The 22186-nt window shown below is 37.0% G+C and overlaps 1 protein-coding gene across 1 annotated transcript in view; it reads right to left on the bottom strand.

The window, feature by feature from the left end:
* Positions 1–22186, bottom strand: part of RIT2 (Ras like without CAAX 2) — a gene marked incomplete at both ends in the record, with an annotated part of 182193 nt that overhangs the window by 114066 nt on the left and 45941 nt on the right. Inside the window, one exon of the mRNA XM_082302111.1 lies at positions 11956–12012. Coding sequence (XP_082158237.1) covers positions 11956–12012 — 57 coding nt within the window. The remainder of the gene's footprint in view (positions 1–11955; positions 12013–22186) is intronic.

Here is a 22186-nt window from a genome sequence, read left to right on the forward strand (position 1 = left end):
TGCAATGTAGATAATGCTACTAATATTTAATAAAAGCATATCATTACTTTCTCTGCTTCCAGAAAAATTTCATTTCATTCAAAGGTGTACATGAACAAAGTGAAAAAAGTACTCCTGTTTAATCAAAACATGATAATTAGCAGGAGTCCAAGGACCCTTATCTTGGGGAACAAGAATAGCAGGTAGCAATTTCATTCCTCTTTCAAGTCCATGCTTGTGCTACTGAGTGGGAGGATCTGACAGCTACAAATTCACTTCTTGTCATTTCAGGGGAAGTAATTAGCGAGTTGACTACATCTGCATGGTTATTAGCATGGACGGTGCCTTGGATTTAGTAAGATGTAGATGGCTGCTGGCTTCCATGAAAGAAAGGTTAATGGAAACATTTGTCCTGTGACGAAGAATTTTGAATGGAGTGTGATAAATCATCCGCCTCTAGAAAACCATGGAATGGGTGCCTCTTTCAATTTCAGAAATCATTTATGGGATAATTTTGCTAATCACTATATACAGGATATAGGTAAGGAAGCGTCTTGGGGTGACTTTATGGTGCTGTATCCCCTATCACGTGCTTATTGCCCAGACATGAATTCTGTGCCTTTCTGTCCCTTTAAGCCAGATTCGAGAGAGGCAGGGTGAAGGCAGTGGAATTCCGTCAGTGGCTGTGTTCAAAACACAGATAACTTGCTTTGTCTCTCCCCAGCTCTCGGCTCTGCAGCAGGGAAGAGAGCTGCATTCTCTTGCTTTTTAACTAGCTTCTCGTTCATTAGCTGAAAGCAAGGAGTTTTCCCGGGACTGTGGCTTCTTTTTCTGAAACTGTTCAGCTTTGCTCTGGTCCAGAACACATCACTGGGAGGGCCCCATATCACGGCGTGGAGGGGCCCATGCCGCACCCCAGCTCTGGAGAGAGAAGAGCCACACCTACAGAAAGAGCTCTGAATCTACCAGGTTTTTCTCCACAACAAGAAGGTTTATTATCTAACCTTTTCAATTTTGTGCCTGTGTGCACTTTGCTTATTAAATAAACAGCTTTTTTTTTCACTTTCCTCCAAGAAATTTCTTTCCCAACCTGTGGGGGAGGGGCTGCTGAAATCTGTCTTCTACTAGAGGATGCGTACGTTTCTGACTTCTCCTACCAATTTGTCTCAAACCGAGACAGCAAGTTTTCCCTACTCATAGGCTGCAAGTCTCGCTTCAAGTTCTTCTAAGTTCATGACACTAATGGTAACTATAGTCACTGTATGAGGGTTGTGACAGCTATGGCAGAACCACGGGGCTAAGGTCACAGAGTGACTTTAGTGTTCACTCCAGCTTCAGCCATCTAATTCCCAGAACCTTCAGACATCTTCAGCAGCCACACTACATGACAATTCACCACACTTTAGCCCCAAGAACCTAGGTTTTCTTTATTGTATTTCACATTTGGGAGCGTTATTCATCTAAGTGACGTGAGACACAGATGTTATTGCATGCTCTAGCACTTTGTATACTTAGATTACTAATTAGAAACTACAATATGTGTGACTTCACTGTGGATAACAGTTCTGGATAAACATATAAACTCTCCTGTTTTAATGTCACCATCCAGATGCAGACCTTGCTTGCAGTAAAAAGCAGCCAGGATCTACAGATTCAGAGCTGAATTCCCCAGATCATATGAGGGGCTCAAACCAATGAGATTGTGCTAGTGAAACTCTGCTGCAAGAGAACAGAGAAGAACCTAAGGAGGAGATACTGTCTCAGTTTTCTCTTTTGAGTAATTATTAGGGTATCATTGTAGGCCTGAAAGGAGGACTGAAGAGCTCAGCTCTGAGAATGAACTCCTCTGTCAGCAGAAGAACCATTTAAGTTCTGCTGTTTCAAACTACTGGATGGATCAGACAGAGACTTGGTGGATCAGGATAGGGAAAACTGAAAGGTTTTTCAAAGGAATCAAACCAAAACCACCCATTGCTGAATTGGAGGTCTTCTGCCCTGTACAAAGTTGGTATGAAGAAAAAAATATATTGTTTTGTGTAAAATAGACAAAAATATTTTAATAATGGTTTCTATTCTTGGCTGACTCTTTCTACACTCTGAATATGGCAGATATTTTGAAATAATTTTAATAAAATTGTTTAATTGTTATCATTATTCTTACTATTACTGTTATTATAAAAATACACCACAGAAATGTTTTGTATTGTGACATTTATAAGAAAAGGCTTTTGTCTTCGTTCCACAGTTTTAATCTGGCTAATCAGTGCTTAGGGAGACCAACCACAAGGTCACACTTCTGTACAGCTTTTGGTTATTTTTCTTCTCTTTGTATTTAGCAGATACACAATCTCAGGTTTCTCGAAGAAATAGAAGGGTAATACACCATACTTTGATCCTCCGTTGACCCTTTACTCAGTGAAGAAGAGAAGATGGCCGAGGCAGGAATACTTTTTACTTCTAACACAAAGAAAGTTAATGGAGTGTGGAAAATAATAAGCATGAACCATTAGCAGCTAAGGAGTATTGGTGCTTTTATGCATGTGAACATGAGGCAAGCATAGATCTCTCATGACAGCACACAGAGTAAACACTTTTCTCTTCCAGCCATGGTAAGCACTTGTTGGGCAGAGACGCTGGAGAAATAGCATCATAGGATCACAGCACCCCATGGAGCTGGCCACCAACCGGATTTAACTCTACTCACCACCACTGGCCATCTGCCAAGTTTTATATAATAATAAAATATTAATAATGACTCATAATAAACAGTCATTTGCTTGTTTACTCAATTTCTAAAACAATGCAGAAAGGGAAGTCATATCACCAGCCAGATTATCAACTAAGGTAATTCTGATTAGATGAATGCTCCAACTGGGAATATAAAGACTAGAGCTATAGAGGTCAAAAGACAATTTAACCAGTTTTCCCCATTTGGAGATGGACAACATCCCAAGGAATCCCACACAGTGGCACAGCAAATTTTCACAGTTATTTTTACAACAGAGATCAACTTGAGAGGGAATTTTGGCTCATGGACTGGTGTCTGAGAGTGATGCATGAGATGGTTGGCTGGGTTTTCACACCTCACCTGTCCCAGAAATGAAACCATTTGTGTTCTCTTTCATTCCCACTTATACCCCATTTCCCCATATGTGTTTCTACATGACCCCTTTTGACTTTTTGAGCTTTGAGAAATATATTTTTTTACCAAAATTATTAAACTCAATAACCTGGTAGGCAACTATTCCATGTTAGGGTGGCTAAGTTTTCTTCTGGAATACTGTTGAATCAGCTTAAAAAATTGTACAATGAATGCCAGAGAGTCAGTGAGGCTGAGAAAAGGGCAGAGATGAACAGTGGGATTTTATCTTTTTCTTCACAAATGAGTTTTTAGATTTGGCTTATTTCATCTCACAAAACTACAGACTGTTTCTGAGTCTCCAGTGCCTGTTCCTAGCAGGTGATAGCACATACATCATTCCTTGTGCATGATTTATCACAAAAAATAGCTCTAGGTATTAATAGCTACATAGAGATACTAATATCTATGTATATTAATATATTATCATATTAATAGCTCTTGATAGATAGCTCTACACTTGATCTCTACACTATTTCCTCTTCTGAGACTGCACAGCATGGTGCAGAGGCTCATAGCTGTAGCTGCTGTTGGGCACTGCTGAGTCTGAAGTGAATCTGACAGTAGAGTTGCTCTGTCGAGTTTTCTAAGGGCATGTTAGATGGACACAGACCACTGCATTGCCAAGCCTAAATTCCAAGACAAAAAACTCTTCAAGGTGTTCTGACCAACTTCCAAACTTTGAGAAGGTGTTTGGTGACTTGAGAGGAGAGATGATGCCTGGAGAATCAGGCCTCTGGGGCACCTACACTCTAGAAAGACACTGACTGCATTTGCTTCTCTGATATTGTTTGTATCAGAGATTTTAGTAAAGGAAAATTAGTAGATTAAGCAGCATTTCATAAGTCTTTGAAAATGCTAATTGACAAAGAACTGTCGCCTGATATAAACAGCCCTCAAAATAATTGCATGAGTTGTATTTATAAGAAAACCTGAATGCTGGGCATTAAGTGTATGACTGGAATTTTAGGGGTGATTCTTCTTGAGTACATGCAGAAAAATGCAACTTGTTGCTTTGGTAATTTCTTACATGAAGTCTGAAAACGATTTAGGACTGAATAGCTGTGTTATGAAAGCAAAGTTCAAAGAAAAAAACTTTAATATTAGAGCAGGAGATCATGTATCTGAGTAGCACAGCATGTTTAGAATAGGATCAGACTATTCCCTTAACAAGAAAAATACTGAACTTCTCAGCAGAAAGAATCAAATTTCATCATGATCTGAGACTTCACCTAAGGCGACTTATCTCAGACTGAAATGTTGAGAGATTATCCAACTATCACTAATGTGCACCTTAGAGGCAAACTACCACCCTTAAAAATATATTTCAAAGAAAAATATTGGGATTTTTTTTGGTTTTAAAGTCAAATTGTTTCCATCAGAGAGAGAAAAATCTGCTGTGATTTTCCAGTCTCCTGTCTCTGTAGTTTCAAACGTTTCCCATTTCCCTTCTTAGTAAGAGAAAATAGTGACACTAAGCAGCAGGTGTGCTGTTGAAGGTGCCTCCTTGAAACCTAAACTAAGTGAGCAGTCTGGGCACTTTTTGCATTCTTAATTTCTTAATGCTACTCTCTACATTTCTATGCACGGCTTATATTTATCTTGCTATGGAATAACCTACTCTGCCAGACACATGGCACTGTTCTCCTTCCTTTTGCCATCTTACCAAGGATTGTGCACAGCAAGGCTCACTCTTTGTTTTCCTCTATCCAGACACTCTGAGAGGTATCACCGTGACTTATGAAGGTCCTTTTTCTGACAAGCTGTCAGAGAAGGCACCACAATTCAGGCACCTAGATTTAGAAAGCTACAAAATATGTGTCTATATGCAAGGTAGGTAGCCAAAATCTCCTTACTCTTAAGTATGGGTGCTGTCCAGTTGCCCACACAGGAGCCTTGATGTTTGATATGCTCTTGGGAATACTTTCTGGTTCTCATTCACTGGACTAGAAGGGCTCTGATGATCCATAGATCCTATGTCACACAGGGGACAGATATCAGCCACACATGACGTGTGGAAGATCTACAGCTTTCTGGGTGAGGGTCCTAAACCAAAGCAGAACTGCAGGACACAGAATCTTCCACAGAACAGTTTAAGAGGGAAAAGAGCCCTAAGATCACTGAATCCAGCTGTTAGCCCAGCACTGTCAAGCCCACCACTAACCCATGTTCCCAGGTGCCACACCTAGGGGGGTTTTAAATCACCCCCCTGGTGACTCCGCCACTCCCCTTGCAGCCTGTGCCAGTGCTTAAAGACCCTTTCACAGAAAACAAAAATTACCTAATAGCCAATGTAAACCTTCTCTGGAGCAAGTTGAGGCCATTTCCTTTTGTTGTGTCTCTTGTTCCCTGGGAGCTGAGCCCAACAATCCCCTGGCTGCCCCTCTTGTCAGGGAGCTGTGGAGACCCAGAAGGTCTGAGCTTCCTTTTCCTCCAGGCTGAGACCCCACAGCTGCCTTGGTCATTCCTCATCAGACTCATGCTCGAGACCTTTCTCCATCTCTGTTCTCTTCTCTGGACACACTCCAGAGCATCTCAAATGGCTCTCACAACATGTGATAAAGGAAGTGAGCAAAGAGCTGAATCTCTACTCCTAAATATCCCTGAATCCCACATAACTGGAACCATGATACGTGATTCATGTGCAGACATTAAAATTTGGATGTTTAAATGTGAACCTTAGTCAAACAGAGTAGCCATAATCTCAGCTCTTTTTGATATACGTAAGTCAGAATTCTTTACAACAGAAGTGACTATTGATCTCTTAATAATGCCGATAATACCAAATGATAGCAAAATGAAAAATATTAATAAAACACAGGCTTAAGAATATCGTTCAAATGCATGCACCAGTATTCTTGTATATTCTTCATTTCTTGTTTTGAACAATGATGAATATGGAACACAAACACAGGCCATTTTGCTACATCTCCATAATCAGTCTGAATACCCTTGGGAGACTGTCTTTGGAGACAAATTGATCATTTCATATGAATTTTTTTATCCCATTTCAGATAGGGCTAATAAACATATGGAGAATGATGACTGAAAGGAAAAAATAAAAGGAAAAAAAAAGAAAGCAAACAATCTTGGGGCTCAAATCCAGTTATGGCTTGCTCAGTCCATCCAAATATTTTATTTTCTTTATAAAAAAGAGAATGGGACTTAATTTAGGGTCGGTCTACACATGCAGTCATTGTTTTATATGAGCAGAAATGTTCTAGAAACTTTTTGTACCCTAAATATGAATGTGAATAGTACTTTTGTTACAATATCTCTTCACAGATCTAGCCAATGTGCCCCACCTTTGTCTTCTTTCATCTTTAAGGAGTTTGTATTTCCCTTGCTTTTTCCTTTTTCATTATTGTACCTTGAAAACAAATATAATATTCTTTATAGCACAGGTAATTTTTGTAAGCATTATATAAACCTAGAATATTTCCATCTACATTTTATATCTTTTTTCTTAAATTCACCCACACACTTCCAACATCTTATTAAAGACGAGTAAATGCATTTTATTTGATGCATTGGTGAATGCACTACTTCGTTAGGAAGCCTCATGGAAATTCATGTGCTTAATGCTGGAGTGCTTTCCATCCCGCACCCATTTCAATTAGAGTTTGACACTGACACAGCCTGAATGCCCTCGACTGCTCATTTGACACAATCTCATGCAGTGATATCTCACCAAAACAGGAAGCTGCTCTCTCATCTCGTTTGCATTATGTATTCATTTTAAGATTAGTCACATGGTTAATGAGCATCTTGGAGCCTGTCCAGTTTGCTGCTCTATGTCGTGCTTCCTTTCCTGACACACCACTTATATTAACTCTCTGTGATGTTGCCAAAGACTGTGCAGACTGTAAATTGCTCTTAGTCATTTGTTCCAGAAAATTATCACATCCACTGCCATTTGGAATTTATGCCCATTGTTGACTACTATTAAATATTAAATGTGTGCTAAAATAATTTCATTTTCACAAAGTGCTAAGCTCTTATCTTTTTCTACGTACAGTGTAATACTAATTTTACCCTTCCCCTCCCCCTATACTTACAAAACTAGTATGTTTTTGACTCAAAATTTTGAAATGCTTGTAGCAAGCCTAAAACATGGCCATTATACCAAATTGATCTTAAAGTGGCATTAAACTCAAAGTGACAGCATTAAAATTAGGAATTCAGGTAACATTTAACTTTTTAATCAATGTTTACCCTATATTTTAAATGAATACTGGCACATCTATTTCTGTATTTATGTGTACACACACTTATTCATATCTAATCTGCAGTTTGAGTTTCTCCAGATCTTATCAGCTTTTCCAAACTAAGACAATCAGATGAAATAAAAGAAAGTTTCTTCCATCTGAAAGGAACACTTAATGTGCAAATTCATTTTGACACCTTACATGTGTTCCGCACTATAGAGAGCATTTATTCCAATAAACTCTTATTGGAATAAAAAAGTTAGGCTTTCCACATAGTTGGAAAGACAAACCAAACAAAAAACCAGCAAGCAAACAAAACCTCAGCAGACAAAAACAAAAAGACAGCCTCCTCCTTCAAATAAATTTATAGTGATCTTCTTTGAGAAAGTCTTGCACGTTTTTTACACCACCAACATCCAGTAAATTCTTCAAAAAAGTAGGTATTCATTTTATAAATCATAAATACAGAGAGAAAAAACATGTAAATAATTCTAAACCTATTTGTATAGACCTTTCAAGATCAAAATTAACACATTTGAAGTATATGTATGAATAAAGTACAAATCTATAACCATGTGTATCCCTTAATGTAGAAACTGAAATATCCTTTCAGCAAAATTTCTGTGTCATCTCACAGTAGCAGCAGCAGCTTTTCTGTGATCAAGATCCCCTGTAATATTTCAGAAATGTCAGTGGATAACAGAAGAAAAAAGTTGCAAGTACAAAGCACCATTGTATTCTTATTGGATATTTCTGCTGTATTGCCAGAGATATGAGTCATTGTAGAAAGAGAAAACTCTGATGCATTGGTAACATAATGGTGAAACACAATGAAAACGAATGATAGGGAAAATCCATGGATTCCTGGGGACTCTTGCAAAAAAAAGATGAAAAATAACACCTTGCATCTTCAAAGCTACAAGATTATTACTGCACAATGTTTAGGATAAATCCCTGTGTGTTTAGATGGGAGCAGAATTGGGAAGAGGAAGCACATTTGGCAGCATATTAAAGTGAAGGGGCTCTGCATTCTCTGGTCAGTATCAGTAAGCAGTTTTCACTATAGCCTCATGTTGGATTAGATTAAAACAAAAAAGAAAAAAATCTTTTCTCCCCTTAAAGCTCACTGTCTTATCAGTTCATAGATGAAGCATAAAATGCAAATAAAATAAGGAGGAAAAGAAAAATCTTCTAGAGAGCTTCAGAAGCCAGTTGCCCATGGGTGTGCTTCTGTAGAGTTACAAGTAGGCCAGGACATAAAATGTGTTTGTTAGACAAAAAAAAAAAAAAAAAAAAAAAAAAAAAAATTCAGAATAATTCTTAATATTGAAAGGATTTAAACTTTTATTAAATAAAATATGAAACCCCATTTAGAAACCATTTATTTTTAAATCAAAGCAAAAAAACTACTGTAGATTCCTTGTTTTAGGGTTTTTATGTGTTCCTAATTGACCATACAAGATGGTTTTGTGGAGCTTTTGTATTTTGTGACTGAATGTGATTTGGCTCTGCTTTTCAACTAGAACTTCAACTAGATTATACCAGTGCAAAGCTCATGTGTTTGGGGAACAGTTTTTTGTCTCCTATCTTTACCGAGATGGCAAACTATTTCACAGGAATCTACAGAAATGAAAACCAGCTGAAATCATTATTCCATTTCCATGCCAATGCTTAAAGTTGACAATGAAAACTTAAAAATGACAAAGGGATTATCAATATTTTGGTAGCCCCAGGGGCATCAACAACTTCCCCTTATCGCCTAAAGTGACAGACTTCTGAGATTTCAGGGACAATGATTCTGCTTACAAAGGCCCCTCGATTTTGGTACCTCCTACCCAACTATTTGTTTTAGGAGAGATAATTAGAAAAAACCCAATCAAGTGCAGGGAGGTACAGCATCAATTCTGTCAGCTCTACCTCTTCAAATCTTGGCTAAATGTGCACAGTTAAGTATCATGGTCACTGCCACCACAATTTCACACCACAGAAAGCACAGAAAATGGAATAGGTAGAGGAAGAATATCAGAAAAAAAAAATAGGTTGGTATTTGTTAGATCCTTATGTTCATGTCAAGCAAATGAAACAATCCACCTTATTTTAAAACTCATCTGTAGAACTGTATTCTCAACAGTTTGGTTAGTACTGTGAACCTGTGGATTATCATTTAAATACACTATAGAACTTTTTCTGGACAATATCAACCACTCAGTGACCTCTACAGAAATCTTCCTAAAAATGCTCAGAGACAAATAAAGCCACAGGTAAGAAGAACCAGCTATTTCCAAATAAGTACACAGACAAGTGAGGCCGGTGTGCCCAGGAAAGCTCAGGGCAGCCCAAAAGTTCTATAAACATGATAGAAATTGCTGAGGAATGGAAGTGTCCTAAAATGTATGGCACAAGGTAAAGGTAATAAATTGATATCCAGAGAGATCAGGGATCTCAGACAGAGATGAAAAACTGTGTTTAATTTTATTCGTCACTCAGACAAATGTAGATTTCATATGTGGCCTGGTTTTTTAATTTCTGCATCATCTGCTGTTGGGTTACAGTGAGAAACAAAACTCTGACTAGACAGATCTCTGATCTTAGATGATAACTTCCATGACACAAAGAATCTGTGTCTAGCTCCTCATGACTTTAGAGGAATAGCCTTTTCTCTGGTATCTCCTCACATCAGCATAGTCTTGGCCCTGGATGTGCTCATTTTGGATCCCCTTATTTTTTTAGGCTGATGGTCTAAATAGTAAAAATATCCCTACCAGTGGATGTGTAACTAAACATGAGATTAATTCTGTGAGTTGAGACCAGTAACGTAAAAGTACTAAAAACAGCCTCAATGATACAAACTTTTTCAGTGGGCTGACATTCAAAAATTATGTGTTTGTTGTTAGAGATGTGACATCAATGATTCCTTCTACTTTTTTTTTTTTTTTAATGCCCAATTTTATGGTGTCATACCACAAGTTTACCTGAGAGGAAACATACATAATTAGCCCAAGATTATTCTCTTCTGTTTAGTACGTGTTTTGGAGCCCAGATAGTAATAAGAGTTTTTCAGGATGTCCTCAGCATGTTCTGTAAAACAGAAGAGCTGAAGAGAAAAACTTTTACTTCTAGATCTCTGTCTAGCCAGCTGGGTGAGATGGAATTCATAGTTCCCTGTTTACTTTTACCTCCTCTTCTCTTCTTTAGTGTTGGTTTTCCTGAGTGGAAGCTCTTCCTAACTCAAGGAGACCTTCATCCTGATTAGGTCCTCTAGGCATTCCTGCAGTATGTACTTAGAATGCATCGTAAGCTTTCTTTCTCTTTATGATTATCTATTATTCATATTGTGGTAGTGTCTAGAGACCAATAAGTTAAGATTATTATGAGATACAATATAGGGACAAATACTGATGGCAGGTGGATAGCTAATAATAAAGATGGATGTATGTACATAACTTAATGATGTCAATAACTAATATTGTTCTTCTTTTCCAATTAGATTTAATGATTTCTTTTATTTTCTGAGAGCAGAAAATGAAATTGCAACAATTCCACAGTAGTTTTGCCTTCTTTAAAGCCGAGACCTTTGCAATTTTGCAATTTTTTAACAGTTATAGAATTACTAGTGAAATGAAGAGTTTATACATTTTTTCATTATTAAAATTATGACCATTTGCCAAGAGTTAGCATCCAGGAAACATGGAATACTATAGAAATAACTAATAAAAATAAAGTGTCATTACCCGCTCTATTTAGCAATACAGTAATTTTATAGAAGTTAAATGTGAGTTCAAAATACTTCAAAAATTAAAAGAAAAAAGGTTTCTGGCTGAGGGGGTTAATTTCTTCTTTTTTCCCCAAAGAAATCTTTGTAAATGAGGATTGTTCTGGTGCCTTTTCCACTTATTGGACCCAGTAAGTGCCATCCTTTTTATTCTGCCATCTTTTCCTTGTTATAATTAAATATGGCACATGGATAGTGTGTATAAATGCAAGTATATGTAAAACTAAGTAACAAAGGCACTCTTAAATGAATAAAAATGCATTTCTGACAGTCAGTAAGCATTTAAAGTTTATTTCAGATGAAAAATTGTATTGTAATAAAGTGTAAAGCAGATACATGTGAGTTTCTGTTACTACTAAAATTTATAAAGTAGGGAAACCCAATGAAGTTAGCAGAGTGTGTAATCCCAGAGCACAACTCTATTAAATTGAATAGTTACTTGGTGTTTCTAGAGAAGGCCAGCTAGGACTTTCATAGTGGAAAAGAATACTAAAATAACATAACTTAAAAAACAAACAAACAAAGGAAAAAACAGACCCCATTCCAGACTGGAGTTTTTACAATCTTTAGTAATTTTATTTCATATTCTGCAGCTTTAAATGCACGACATTAATAGTTACAGTGCATGGACGCAGAACGCTGTTTTTGAAAGAGATTTTTGTATAAAGCACTCCAGGGAGAAGAATCTACGGTAAGAGCATGACACAACTCAATTGTCAGCACAAAATTAAGGTGTAATCTAAAGTTTGCAAATCTTGCTTCTATCTAAGTGCCTTTTAGAAGCAGCTTCTCACTGTCTCACAATCTCGCATAGGCAGAGACTGAAAGGGATGAACAGGAGAATAATCTGTACTCACCTATAGTTGGATCATGGTAGTCAGGGAACCGATGGCTAATGAACTGCATTGTCATTGCTGGAGAGGAGAAAGAGAGAGAAAGGAAAGAAAAAAGAATTTTATCAGCATTATTAAATAGAAACAGGAAGAAGAACACATGGATAATTTGCTTATTCAAATATCAGCTCAGAATGTGAGTACAAATTTTGCTTTATGTCTACTTCTGCAACAATGCATTGATAACTCAGAACTGATAAATGAAGAAAAATATGAATTAAACCTCTTTCTTTGCCTTCACTTCTTAATTTTTAAAATTCACTGTATCAATTCTTGCATTAAATCTTACATTTTTTTAACACTTGGTAAATATTGTTAATCTGATATTGCATACAGATGAAAATTACTATGACAGAAAGATAAAACAAGACTGATTTACAAGACTGATTCATAGAAATTTTCATGGTGCTACAAAATGCCACTAACTGGAGTGCCTAATTTGATTTCTGGTGTACTTAGGAGTACCTAATTCATTAAACTTGATGCAACAGAGGAAGGCTTCTCTCAACCACCTGGAGCACCTTTCTTCTGAACAGACTGCTTTTTAACTGCTTTCAGAAATTTTTGGAAAGTTTCATGACACTTCAGGAAAACTGCATTCTATCATTTGGAACAGGTGGCAAGGTGGAAGTGCAATTCCAATTTATGTGGAAAGGCACAAATTTTCACATCCTGTCCAACATGACATCTGAACTTCATTCACCGTGAATAACCACAAAAGTAAACTTGGGTATTTGGTGACCGCAGTGATACAATGAGCAATCAGAAGAACAGGGCAAGTTATATTTTCTTTGTTGTTTTTCCTCAGAAGTTTGAATTTCAAGTAATTTGAAAAGTAAATGTATCTACCGAACAATGAGAGTTGTGAATGAAAGCATTTCAAAAGCAGAATATGTGAATTCTAATTAAAAAGAAGGAAAAAATTTAAAAAAGGGTCAAACAGAATTTTTAAAATACCACTTGATCTTTAAGCCATTTTTTTTCAATTTTTTTTTTTTTTTGGCCTTAAAATTCATCTATAGCTACTATATAGATATTTGTTCTAAAAAGTACTTGACCTGAAACATAATTATCAGTCACAACCCATGAATTCCAGCATTGAGGATCTCAGCTGCTTTCAACAACATCCACAACAAGAGGTTATGAACAATATGTGAGACATTTTAAAAAACCTGTGTATAAATACATCCATTTTTCAAACAGCATTGTTTTAGTTTAATGTTTGTCCTTCTCATATTTTCAAGAAAGAGAGGTTAGGGAGATAGTTTTATAAAACGATAAAGAGAAGAAGTATTAAACATTTATTACCATGTTAATAAATTATTGCATCTTTAGTGTAGACAAATATAAATGCTAAGAAGCAGCATTATAAATTCATAGATACCAGAGAGGGTAACTGTGTAAGAAAAAGCTCATTCAGTTTATATATATTATAGGGCAATAAATCTACGTGCAGTCACACTCATGTCTTCTGTATTATCTGTTTTCAGATGCATTACTTTTAAGTACTGTGCATGTTTGGACACTTTTATTTCCAGGACAGACACCTGATTTTTTTTTTTTTTTTTTTTTTTTTGTTTGTTTGCTTTTTGTTTGGTTGTTTTTTTTTTAATTTTGACAGATTTTTAGCCACCTCCATGTGATTACTGTTAGGGGTTTATGAAGCATAAATCGATGCCTGATGTGATCGGCCTAGTTTGTTCTTAGAAGCTGAGGCAGCTAGCAGAGATGCTGTTTGTAGGGCTTATACCTACACATTTCCAGCTTTCTGAGGCCCTGTACCACAAATTAATTCAATTTGCTTCACAACCTGCTGCTTTCTCTTGCCAAGCTTTTTTTTTTAAAAAAAACCACCCCAAACTATTCTGCATCTGATCTCATTCTGTTTCCTTTTGGAGCCATGCCTGAGTCACAAAATCTGTAGCTAGAATTGAAATAAAAATTCTCAGAGGACAGGCAGAACTCATGGTAAATGTTTTTCCTCTCGCCTGAGACAGCCACAAGTGAATACATCATTTATATCCTCATCAAATCCACAGTATCCAAGAGGACTGAAATAATTTGAAAGCATCATACTGTATTAAACATCAAGATTTCTATTGTAGCACGCAAAATTGGAAGTGTTCCAAAGGACTGTGAATGTGGGGACATGATTTGGTGGAGGTCTTTGCAGTCCTGGGTTAATGACTGGACTTGATGATCTTAGAGATCTTTTCCAATCTGAATGGTTCTATGTTCCTATGATTATTCATAAAATGAATGTGGAGAGGCACAAAATTTGAGAAAGGTGTCAAGAGAACACTCAAAGTAATGAAGTGAGAATGCCTTACATTCATCTCGTTGGGAAAATGGTGAATAAAAGCTTCCTTCTCTACACATTTTGTCCCAGTTTCATCCCTGACAGCTCTTTGTCACAGGCTCCTCCTAATCACCAGGGGAAGGAACTTCTTTGGCCTGTTTAGTCTTTGTCACCTCCCACATGGGGATTTAGCACCCTCTCCCTGGAACAGGGTACACAAGGAATTGAGGTACACTGATCTTTTTAATCACTGAATTACAATGCAAGATAAGGAAACTGGAATTGCAACCCAAAGGAATAACTGATTTGTGGCTCCTTATAGCAGGAGGAAAAAGGACAAAGAAGTCTCCAAACATCAGATCCAATAAGAGTTTTGTCCAGTTTTACCAGGTATTCCATAGGCTCGGCTGCTGGATGTGCAGAAATTAGTTCTAAATGATGGTTGAAAGCTGGTGGAATGCTTCCCAGAGGACAAGGACATTCAATCACCACTGGCATAAAACCACATAGCTCAGCTGGAGCCTTGGGAATTAGACCTGTCTACAACCAACTCTATCTGGGCTCCCCAGCAGGAGAGCTGCCTCAGCTGGAATATGCTGGCTTCTTCATTGCTACTGACATCAGCTCCAAAGCCATTTTCCAGAGTGAATTAATTTTGAAAACTAACACAAAAATGGCATTGGTATTTCATGCTGTGAGTTGAAAGTATTCTCCTTGGTTCCATGGTTTTCCTCATCCATTACATTTTTCTGTATACATTAGCACTCACACCTGACAAATCCAAACTGTCATTGAATACTTTTGTGATTTTTTTCCTTTGGAAATCCAAATTATAGTACACCAAATTTTTACAGGTCTATAAATTAGGGACCCTTTACTCTAATTTATGCAACATAGAAAGCATGAAAGTGGCTTTAAAGCAGGATATGAAAATAGAATAAATTGGTAAGACTGATACTTGAATAAATACATGTATACGTGAAAACAGTGTCAGTTAAGAAATGGTTAAAAAACCAAATCAAACCAAACAAAACCCTTTTAATCCATAGCAGATATTGTGAAACATTTTGAATTGCAAGTTGCCTGAAAAATTTTAATGAATATTTTATGACACTGTGAAGATCATTTCATTTAAATGGGACATGTACATCACACAACAGCTATGATAAGTAAAAGGATCATTGTTTCAGATGAATAGCATCTTCTTTATCCATCTGTGGCTAAGCAAATGCAAGTTGCCCCAGCTGAGCAAATGTAAGCCTGATATGCATGAGTAACTAAGCAACTTTAAAGTTATCCTGTCTTTTTAAAACAAAAAGGTGTTCAGATCCTGCATTTAATTTTTCTTTGTTTCTAAACATGTATCCAATATTTATAAACTATTTAGAAAGGTGTGCATGATACCTATGCTGGCATAGAAATATATATGTTGTCTTTGAATAATAAACTTAGTCTTGGCTTCTACTTCCAATATAATTCCTAAATGTCTCTTAATAATATTTTATTAACCCCTGAGTAGGAAATGCCATGCTTAGAAAAAGGCTGAGGTCATATATTTATTCAGAAGCATCCTTTTGACCAGCACAGCAATACTAAATTTAATCTAAAGACAGTAGTAATCTTAATATATATATATATATGTGTGAGTGGGCTCACAAGCCAATAGGAAAAATGTTTTGATACTCCTGCAGCTGTGAGAGCAGATAGAAGAGAATCCCACTCTTTTTCTAATTTGTTCTAAATTTTATTTATATCAAAAACTTTGAAAGCAGTCCTATACCTATTATTCAAGGTTGGAGAGTACATTGCAAGCTTACACAATATTTGTTATGCTAATAGTATCCCTGATGTGAATATCTCATCCTGAGCTTCCTATACCTCTTTATTCACCCAAGAACTTCCACATATTCATACTCTTCTGGGTGCTGGTGTGATGGTATAATAAATCTGTTTCCAGTAGAATCTTTACCCCCAGCAAAAAGTCCTACACTTTAAGCACTCCAACAAAATTACCATAGCAGCTGTAACTCAGAGACCAGTGATTCCAAAGGGTTGATTCACACCATTTTAATTTAGATCCACCCTGCCAGTGGATCCTTAACTTGTGTTTTTTATAAACATTGAGGTTTCAATGAGACCAGTGCAGAAGGCAGACATTAAAAAAGTGTAATATAGCAAAGTAAATGGATTTGAGGATTAGTTCACGCAGTTTATGAAAACAGAAGAAAGCATATAAATATTATTAGCATAGAGAAGGTGGCAAAGAAAGTACAGAGTCTAAAAACTAGAAGTGCACCATACAAAGAGACATTGTCACAGAAAAGGAAGAGATAAATATGCTTCATTTAAAAATTTTACAGGCAACCTTGCCTCTATCTATTTATAACACTAAATAACTTTCTAAGACATGGTCAGGGCATATTTAACATGCCTGATTTTATTACATAATAAAGCATGTGCATATTAATATATATATATACAAATGATATTGTATCAAAGTTGGACTCTTTCAATAACTAAACAAGAACTATACTGCTACTATTTTATTTCTGAAATACTAAAGAGTTTGAACAGTTCTGGTCTTTCTGGTGGTCCTTCTGGGTTTTTCACAAGCTTTTAGGAGCCACCTTCTAAAATGTTCTGAAAATTGTCTTTTCAGAAGTTCATGCCTGAAGACTGGAATGTTTACTTCTATTTAATTAGCTTTGAAAAATGACAAACATCCTTATAACTAACCATGAATTTTTAGAATGGCTAGTCAAATAAATCATCATTTGCAATTATTTTTCTGCCAATTGAATCTTAACTAATAGACACCAACCATGTGAAGTCCAATAAGGGAAAGTGCCAGAATCCTGCCCTTGGGTTGAGGCAACCCTGGATGTACAGACTGGGGAAGGAGAGGCTGGAAAGCAGTGCCATGGAGAGGATCCTGGGGGTCCCAGTCAGTTGGACACGAGTCAGCAGTGCCCAGGCAGCCAGGAGGGACATCCCTGTCCTGGGGAGCATCAGACCCAGCATCACCAGCTGGGCAAGGGAGGGGATTGTCCTGTTCTGCTCTGGGCTGGGGTGGCCTCACCTTGAATGTTGTGAACAGTGTTGGGTGACCCAATATAAGAAATAAATAAAACTATTAGACAGTGTCCAAAGGAGGGCAACAAAGAGGGTGAAGAGCCTTGAGGGGAAGCCGTGTGAGGAGTGGCTGAGGACACTTAGTCTCTCAGCAGGAGAAGAGACAGAGAGGAGACCTCATTGCAGTTACAACTTCCTCATGAGGGGAAGAGTAGGGGCAGCCACTGATCTCTGCTCTGTGTGACCAGGGACAGGACCCAAGAACTGCTCTGACATTGTGTCAGGGAAAGTTTAGGTGGATATAAGGAGAAGGTTCTTCCCCAGAGGGTGGTTGGGCACTGGAACAGCCTCCCCAAGGAATGGTCAGCACCAAACCTGACAGAGTTCCAGAAGCTTTTGGACAAAGCTGTGAGGTACATGGTAAGATTTTTGGGGAGGGTCCTGTACGGGACCAGGAGCTGGACTCAAAAATCCTTGTGGGTTCTTTCCAACTCAGAATACTTTTTCGTTCTTTCATTCTGTGAATAGTAGGAGGCAAAGACAGGTTTGGGTTTTTTTCAAAAATCTAATGAGTTCTATGAACTACATTAACACTCACAGCCAGTTTGAATGGTTGGAGACACCAAAAATTATGGAGCATATTAGGAGGAGAAAAAAAAAATTAGAATGTCTCTAAATGCAATCGGAGAAAGATTTCATCTGTGCTCAGTTTCTACAAGTTTAATGACTCAAGGTCAGAAAGAATTAGGAAAGGAAAAGATATTAAAATTAAACAATTTTTTTTCTGTGAAAAAAATGAGAGATGTTAGCTATGAACTAATTTAGGCTATGGACTAGAAAATATTTTTAGACATCATATGAGGGATCTTCTGGAACAAGATTCAAACATTGAAAATGTAAAAAACCTCTTTGATTTAAAAGTGGTTTTTAAGTAAAAATGTTGAGTCAGTGAAATGTAAGGTTCTTTTGGAGATTTTTCCCCTATATTCTCAATTTCAGGTAGGGAAAATGATAATTTAATATATGATGATTAATAAGGATAGCATATAGAATCAGATATGCAACTAACATCAGTTCTGGAAATTAAGGTTTTGTTTCTTAAACTATTACATGTTTTAGATCTCAAAGACTTGATAAAGCCTTTTTCTTTCCAGGAAGAAGCTTCCATATGGAAAACATTGTTTTGTAAAACACAAGGATAATTTAATGATCATACATTTATGATCTGCTTTGGGTGGGAGGGTTAGGGGGAGAACCTGAGGGAGTTTCATATACAATTCATGAAGTCACAGCCAGTTCATCTGCAGCCTTTATGGTTTTGAACAAAATATGTTGCATTTCTGAGTTTGTTTTCCTACAATTTACTAAGAAAACTTTTCTCTATCAGATAGGTGACAATTTTCCAGGTCACAAAGAACTAGGTGATTGGAGCATGCAAGATATTTCCTTTGTTTTATTTGTATTTATTTTATCTATACCTGCTGTATGTAGATTACAGTACGTATTAGAATAAATAGCTGATAGGTTTAGTCACCTGAACCAAGCAAAGAGAGTGGTGGGGTCTGAGGAGCATTTATTTGGGTCAAAAAGATGCATGAGAAGAAGACTGATGTCTAATGCAGGGTATTTTTTACTGTACTTCATGAAATTTAAAGAGTGTGGGGAAGGTACCTAGAGATACATGTCAAATTATCTAGCAATAAGGTATTTTTGCACATTGATTATAGTTATTTTTATGATTGCCCCATGACATGGTAAATGGCAAAGCTTATAGATAGATTAAAAATTTTGATTTTTTAAAATTGGTTGCAGTAAACTCAAAGATGTTGCCTCACAAAAAAACACTCTTCACACTGCCAGAGCACGTGAGGATTTCTAAGCAGAAGTCTTAATGTCCTTTATTTTGTTCTTCCCCGAACAACCATTACAGGCTAGATGCGCTGACAGGACATCAGCCTAAAGACACCATTGTTATGGCCCAATACAGTCATTTTTACATTGTCATAGCCTTTAAGGAATTGGCTAAAAGCTTTACCACTTGTTTCAGGAGTGAACACTGCAAAATCTGTGAGCTGCAATTATTAATTTTTTAGGTGTTACAATGTATTATTTATTGTGTGTTGGCTCTGAAATGAAGGCAAGCTAAATTTTATTTCTGTGTTAAACACATTCTGGTGTACTAAAAAAATACAGAAGCTTTCTATGTATAACACAGTCTCCTGCGTAGGTTTGGATGCTGGTACAGCCCTGGTTTTTATACTCTTTTTTTTTGCTAAACTGGTGTGTGTTTTATTCACTTATAGAATCTAAAGTCCACAGAAAAAAATATCAGGCATCAGAAAGGAATAGTCTTAAAAACAAAAGTCTTTTAAATAAAATCTGTGTTATTAGAATGAAAATTAAACACACAAAACCCCCATGTAAATTTTAAACAGAAAAAAAACAAGTCATTAGGGCAGCTGGAAGAGAAACAGGGAACTTTTCCTTATCCGCTGTAACCCTTACCACTGTAAAGTAAGAGCAGATTGTAATAAAAATGTGTTGATGTAGAGTTAGTGGTAACAGAGCAAGGCAGATGCTTTCTTTGGGGAATAATCAGTTTTATAATTCCTCCTCTTGCATCAGAATGAAACAAAGGATTCAATGCAGAAATCTATATGATGAGGCAATATGTTCCCTAAGAGTAAAAAGAAAGAATTAGGAAGCGGATGAGTGGAATCAGTCCCTCAGAAAGAAAAGGTAGAAAAAAATCTTTTGTTTTGGGGCTGATCTTGAATGAATAAATAAAAATCCCTAATCACAGAGCAGTTCTCACCCTTATCTTTCCTGTAGTCATTAGATGTAAAGATATGAGTTCTCACTATTTTCCTTCAAGGTGTTATTAGTGGAACAAAGACAAATACTAGGCACTGGTAGTAATTTTAGAGCATGGAATGAAGGATGAACAGAGAAACTGTGCAAAAAATTAATCCTAGACATGAGAAACTTGTAGGAAAACATTCAGCAAAAGTGCTCTCATGGCAGAAAAGTCCCATGTCTTCTGAATCAGCAGGTTCTAGTGAAAAATGGCTGTACTGAAAACTTCTGACTAACATTAATATCTACATCCAGACCCAGTTTCTGCTTCAATGTCAGAAGGCAGAACATACTGCACTGTAAAATTCGTGTTAAAAATTCCATTTAGTGTTTAAGGAAACAAGGAACTAGATGAAAGTTGAATTTATTGCCCACATAAGAGACATCATCATAATGTGCTACAAATTAATGATAATGATAAGGTAGATTGCTACCACTTACAAACCATTTCCTCTGTAGTGTATCCCTGATCCCTTCCCAAAAATTCTCCCACAAAAATACTGAACATTTCCTACCCTGCTTAGCTTATGTGACTTGACAAGGTGTCTTAATAAACAGAAATTACTGCTGGTAAATGCTACCATTAGTGCATTTTCCCACTGTGTTTCTTCCATCAAGTTAAAATCAGGGAGAAAACTTAATGTATCTTCTACTGCTCTTCTGTTATAAAACCCAATGGCAAGTTAAGCCTTCCATTAGTGAGCAATCCAAAATATAATGACATAAATAGGTTTTAAAGCAGGCTCCAGGATAATGTGATTTTTAAAACAGAATATATTAAATAAAGCTAGAAAGACTCAATTTTCACATATTATTTCAGAGAAGAATAGAGCTGATCTTGAACCATTGCAGATAGACACGTTTCAATTAAAGTCAATGTATAAATCTCATTTTTACAAAGGGAGTACAGCAAATGAGAGAAATATAGGGGAGTTCTTCATACAAGTGGGCCCTGGCTTGCAGCTACCAGCCTCTAGTATCATTACTTCACTGAGAAAAACACTTTCAAAAAAGGATAAAGTTATTTCATTCAATGGGAAAAAACCTCACAGTAGCCACACATTTCTCTCCTTTTTTTTAACTGCCGACATGTTTCCCTGTAATGATAACTTGAGATGCTCAAGCTTGGTTTGCCGCTGTTTCAGGTAGTGGTAAATTGAGGTTTTTTGCAGGTTTCCTAACATAAACTAGTGGTTAGCTCCTGTGGAACCTTCCACGTGAAATTACACCCCATACATCAAGCAGTGAAGAATTGGCAGTGACAGCAGCTGTATTTTCTTGCGAGTGGGAGAGAGTAGCTGCTGTTCTGTAATGTGGTACCAACTTTTCTGTACATCAAACCTATGGTCTGGAAAATTGATGACACATCAAAGAGAAACATACAACTCTTCCATTTAAATCCTCACAGAAGTCTTATTCAGAGTTAAAACAGAGCTGAGGTTTTTATTCATTCTTTCCTTACCAGTGCCAGATTATAGTGAATAGAGGATAACATCCAGATTCACGGTCACTGTTGGCAACCAATTCCCTCTGACTAAGCAGGCTTTAGGTGCTTATCTGTCCTTGGTGATCTGAACTATAATCTTTTGTGCCTCTCTCAAACATTCAGATGTTTTTTTGAAAGTTTATAGAACCATAGAATCATTTAGGTTGGAAAGGACCTCCAAGGCCATTGACTTCACCCATTCACCCAGCACTGTGAAGGCTGCAACCCACCCATGTCCCCAAGTGCCTCATCCACACGGCCCTAGGCAGCTGTGCAGATGCTTTGCAACCCTTTCAGTAAAGAAATTTTTCCTAATATCCCATCTAAGCCTTCTCTGGCACAACTTCAGGCCTTTTCTTCCCATCCTGCCACATGTTACCTGGGAGAAGATATTGACCCCACCAGGTTGCAACGTCTTCTCAGGCAGTTATAGAGAGTGACGAGTGTTGTTGATGATTAAAGTTGTGATCTCATTTCCTGCT

This window comes from Coloeus monedula (genome assembly GCF_965178545.1).
Source record: "Coloeus monedula genome assembly, chromosome: Z".
NCBI classification, from domain to species: domain Eukaryota; kingdom Metazoa; phylum Chordata; class Aves; order Passeriformes; family Corvidae; genus Coloeus; species Coloeus monedula.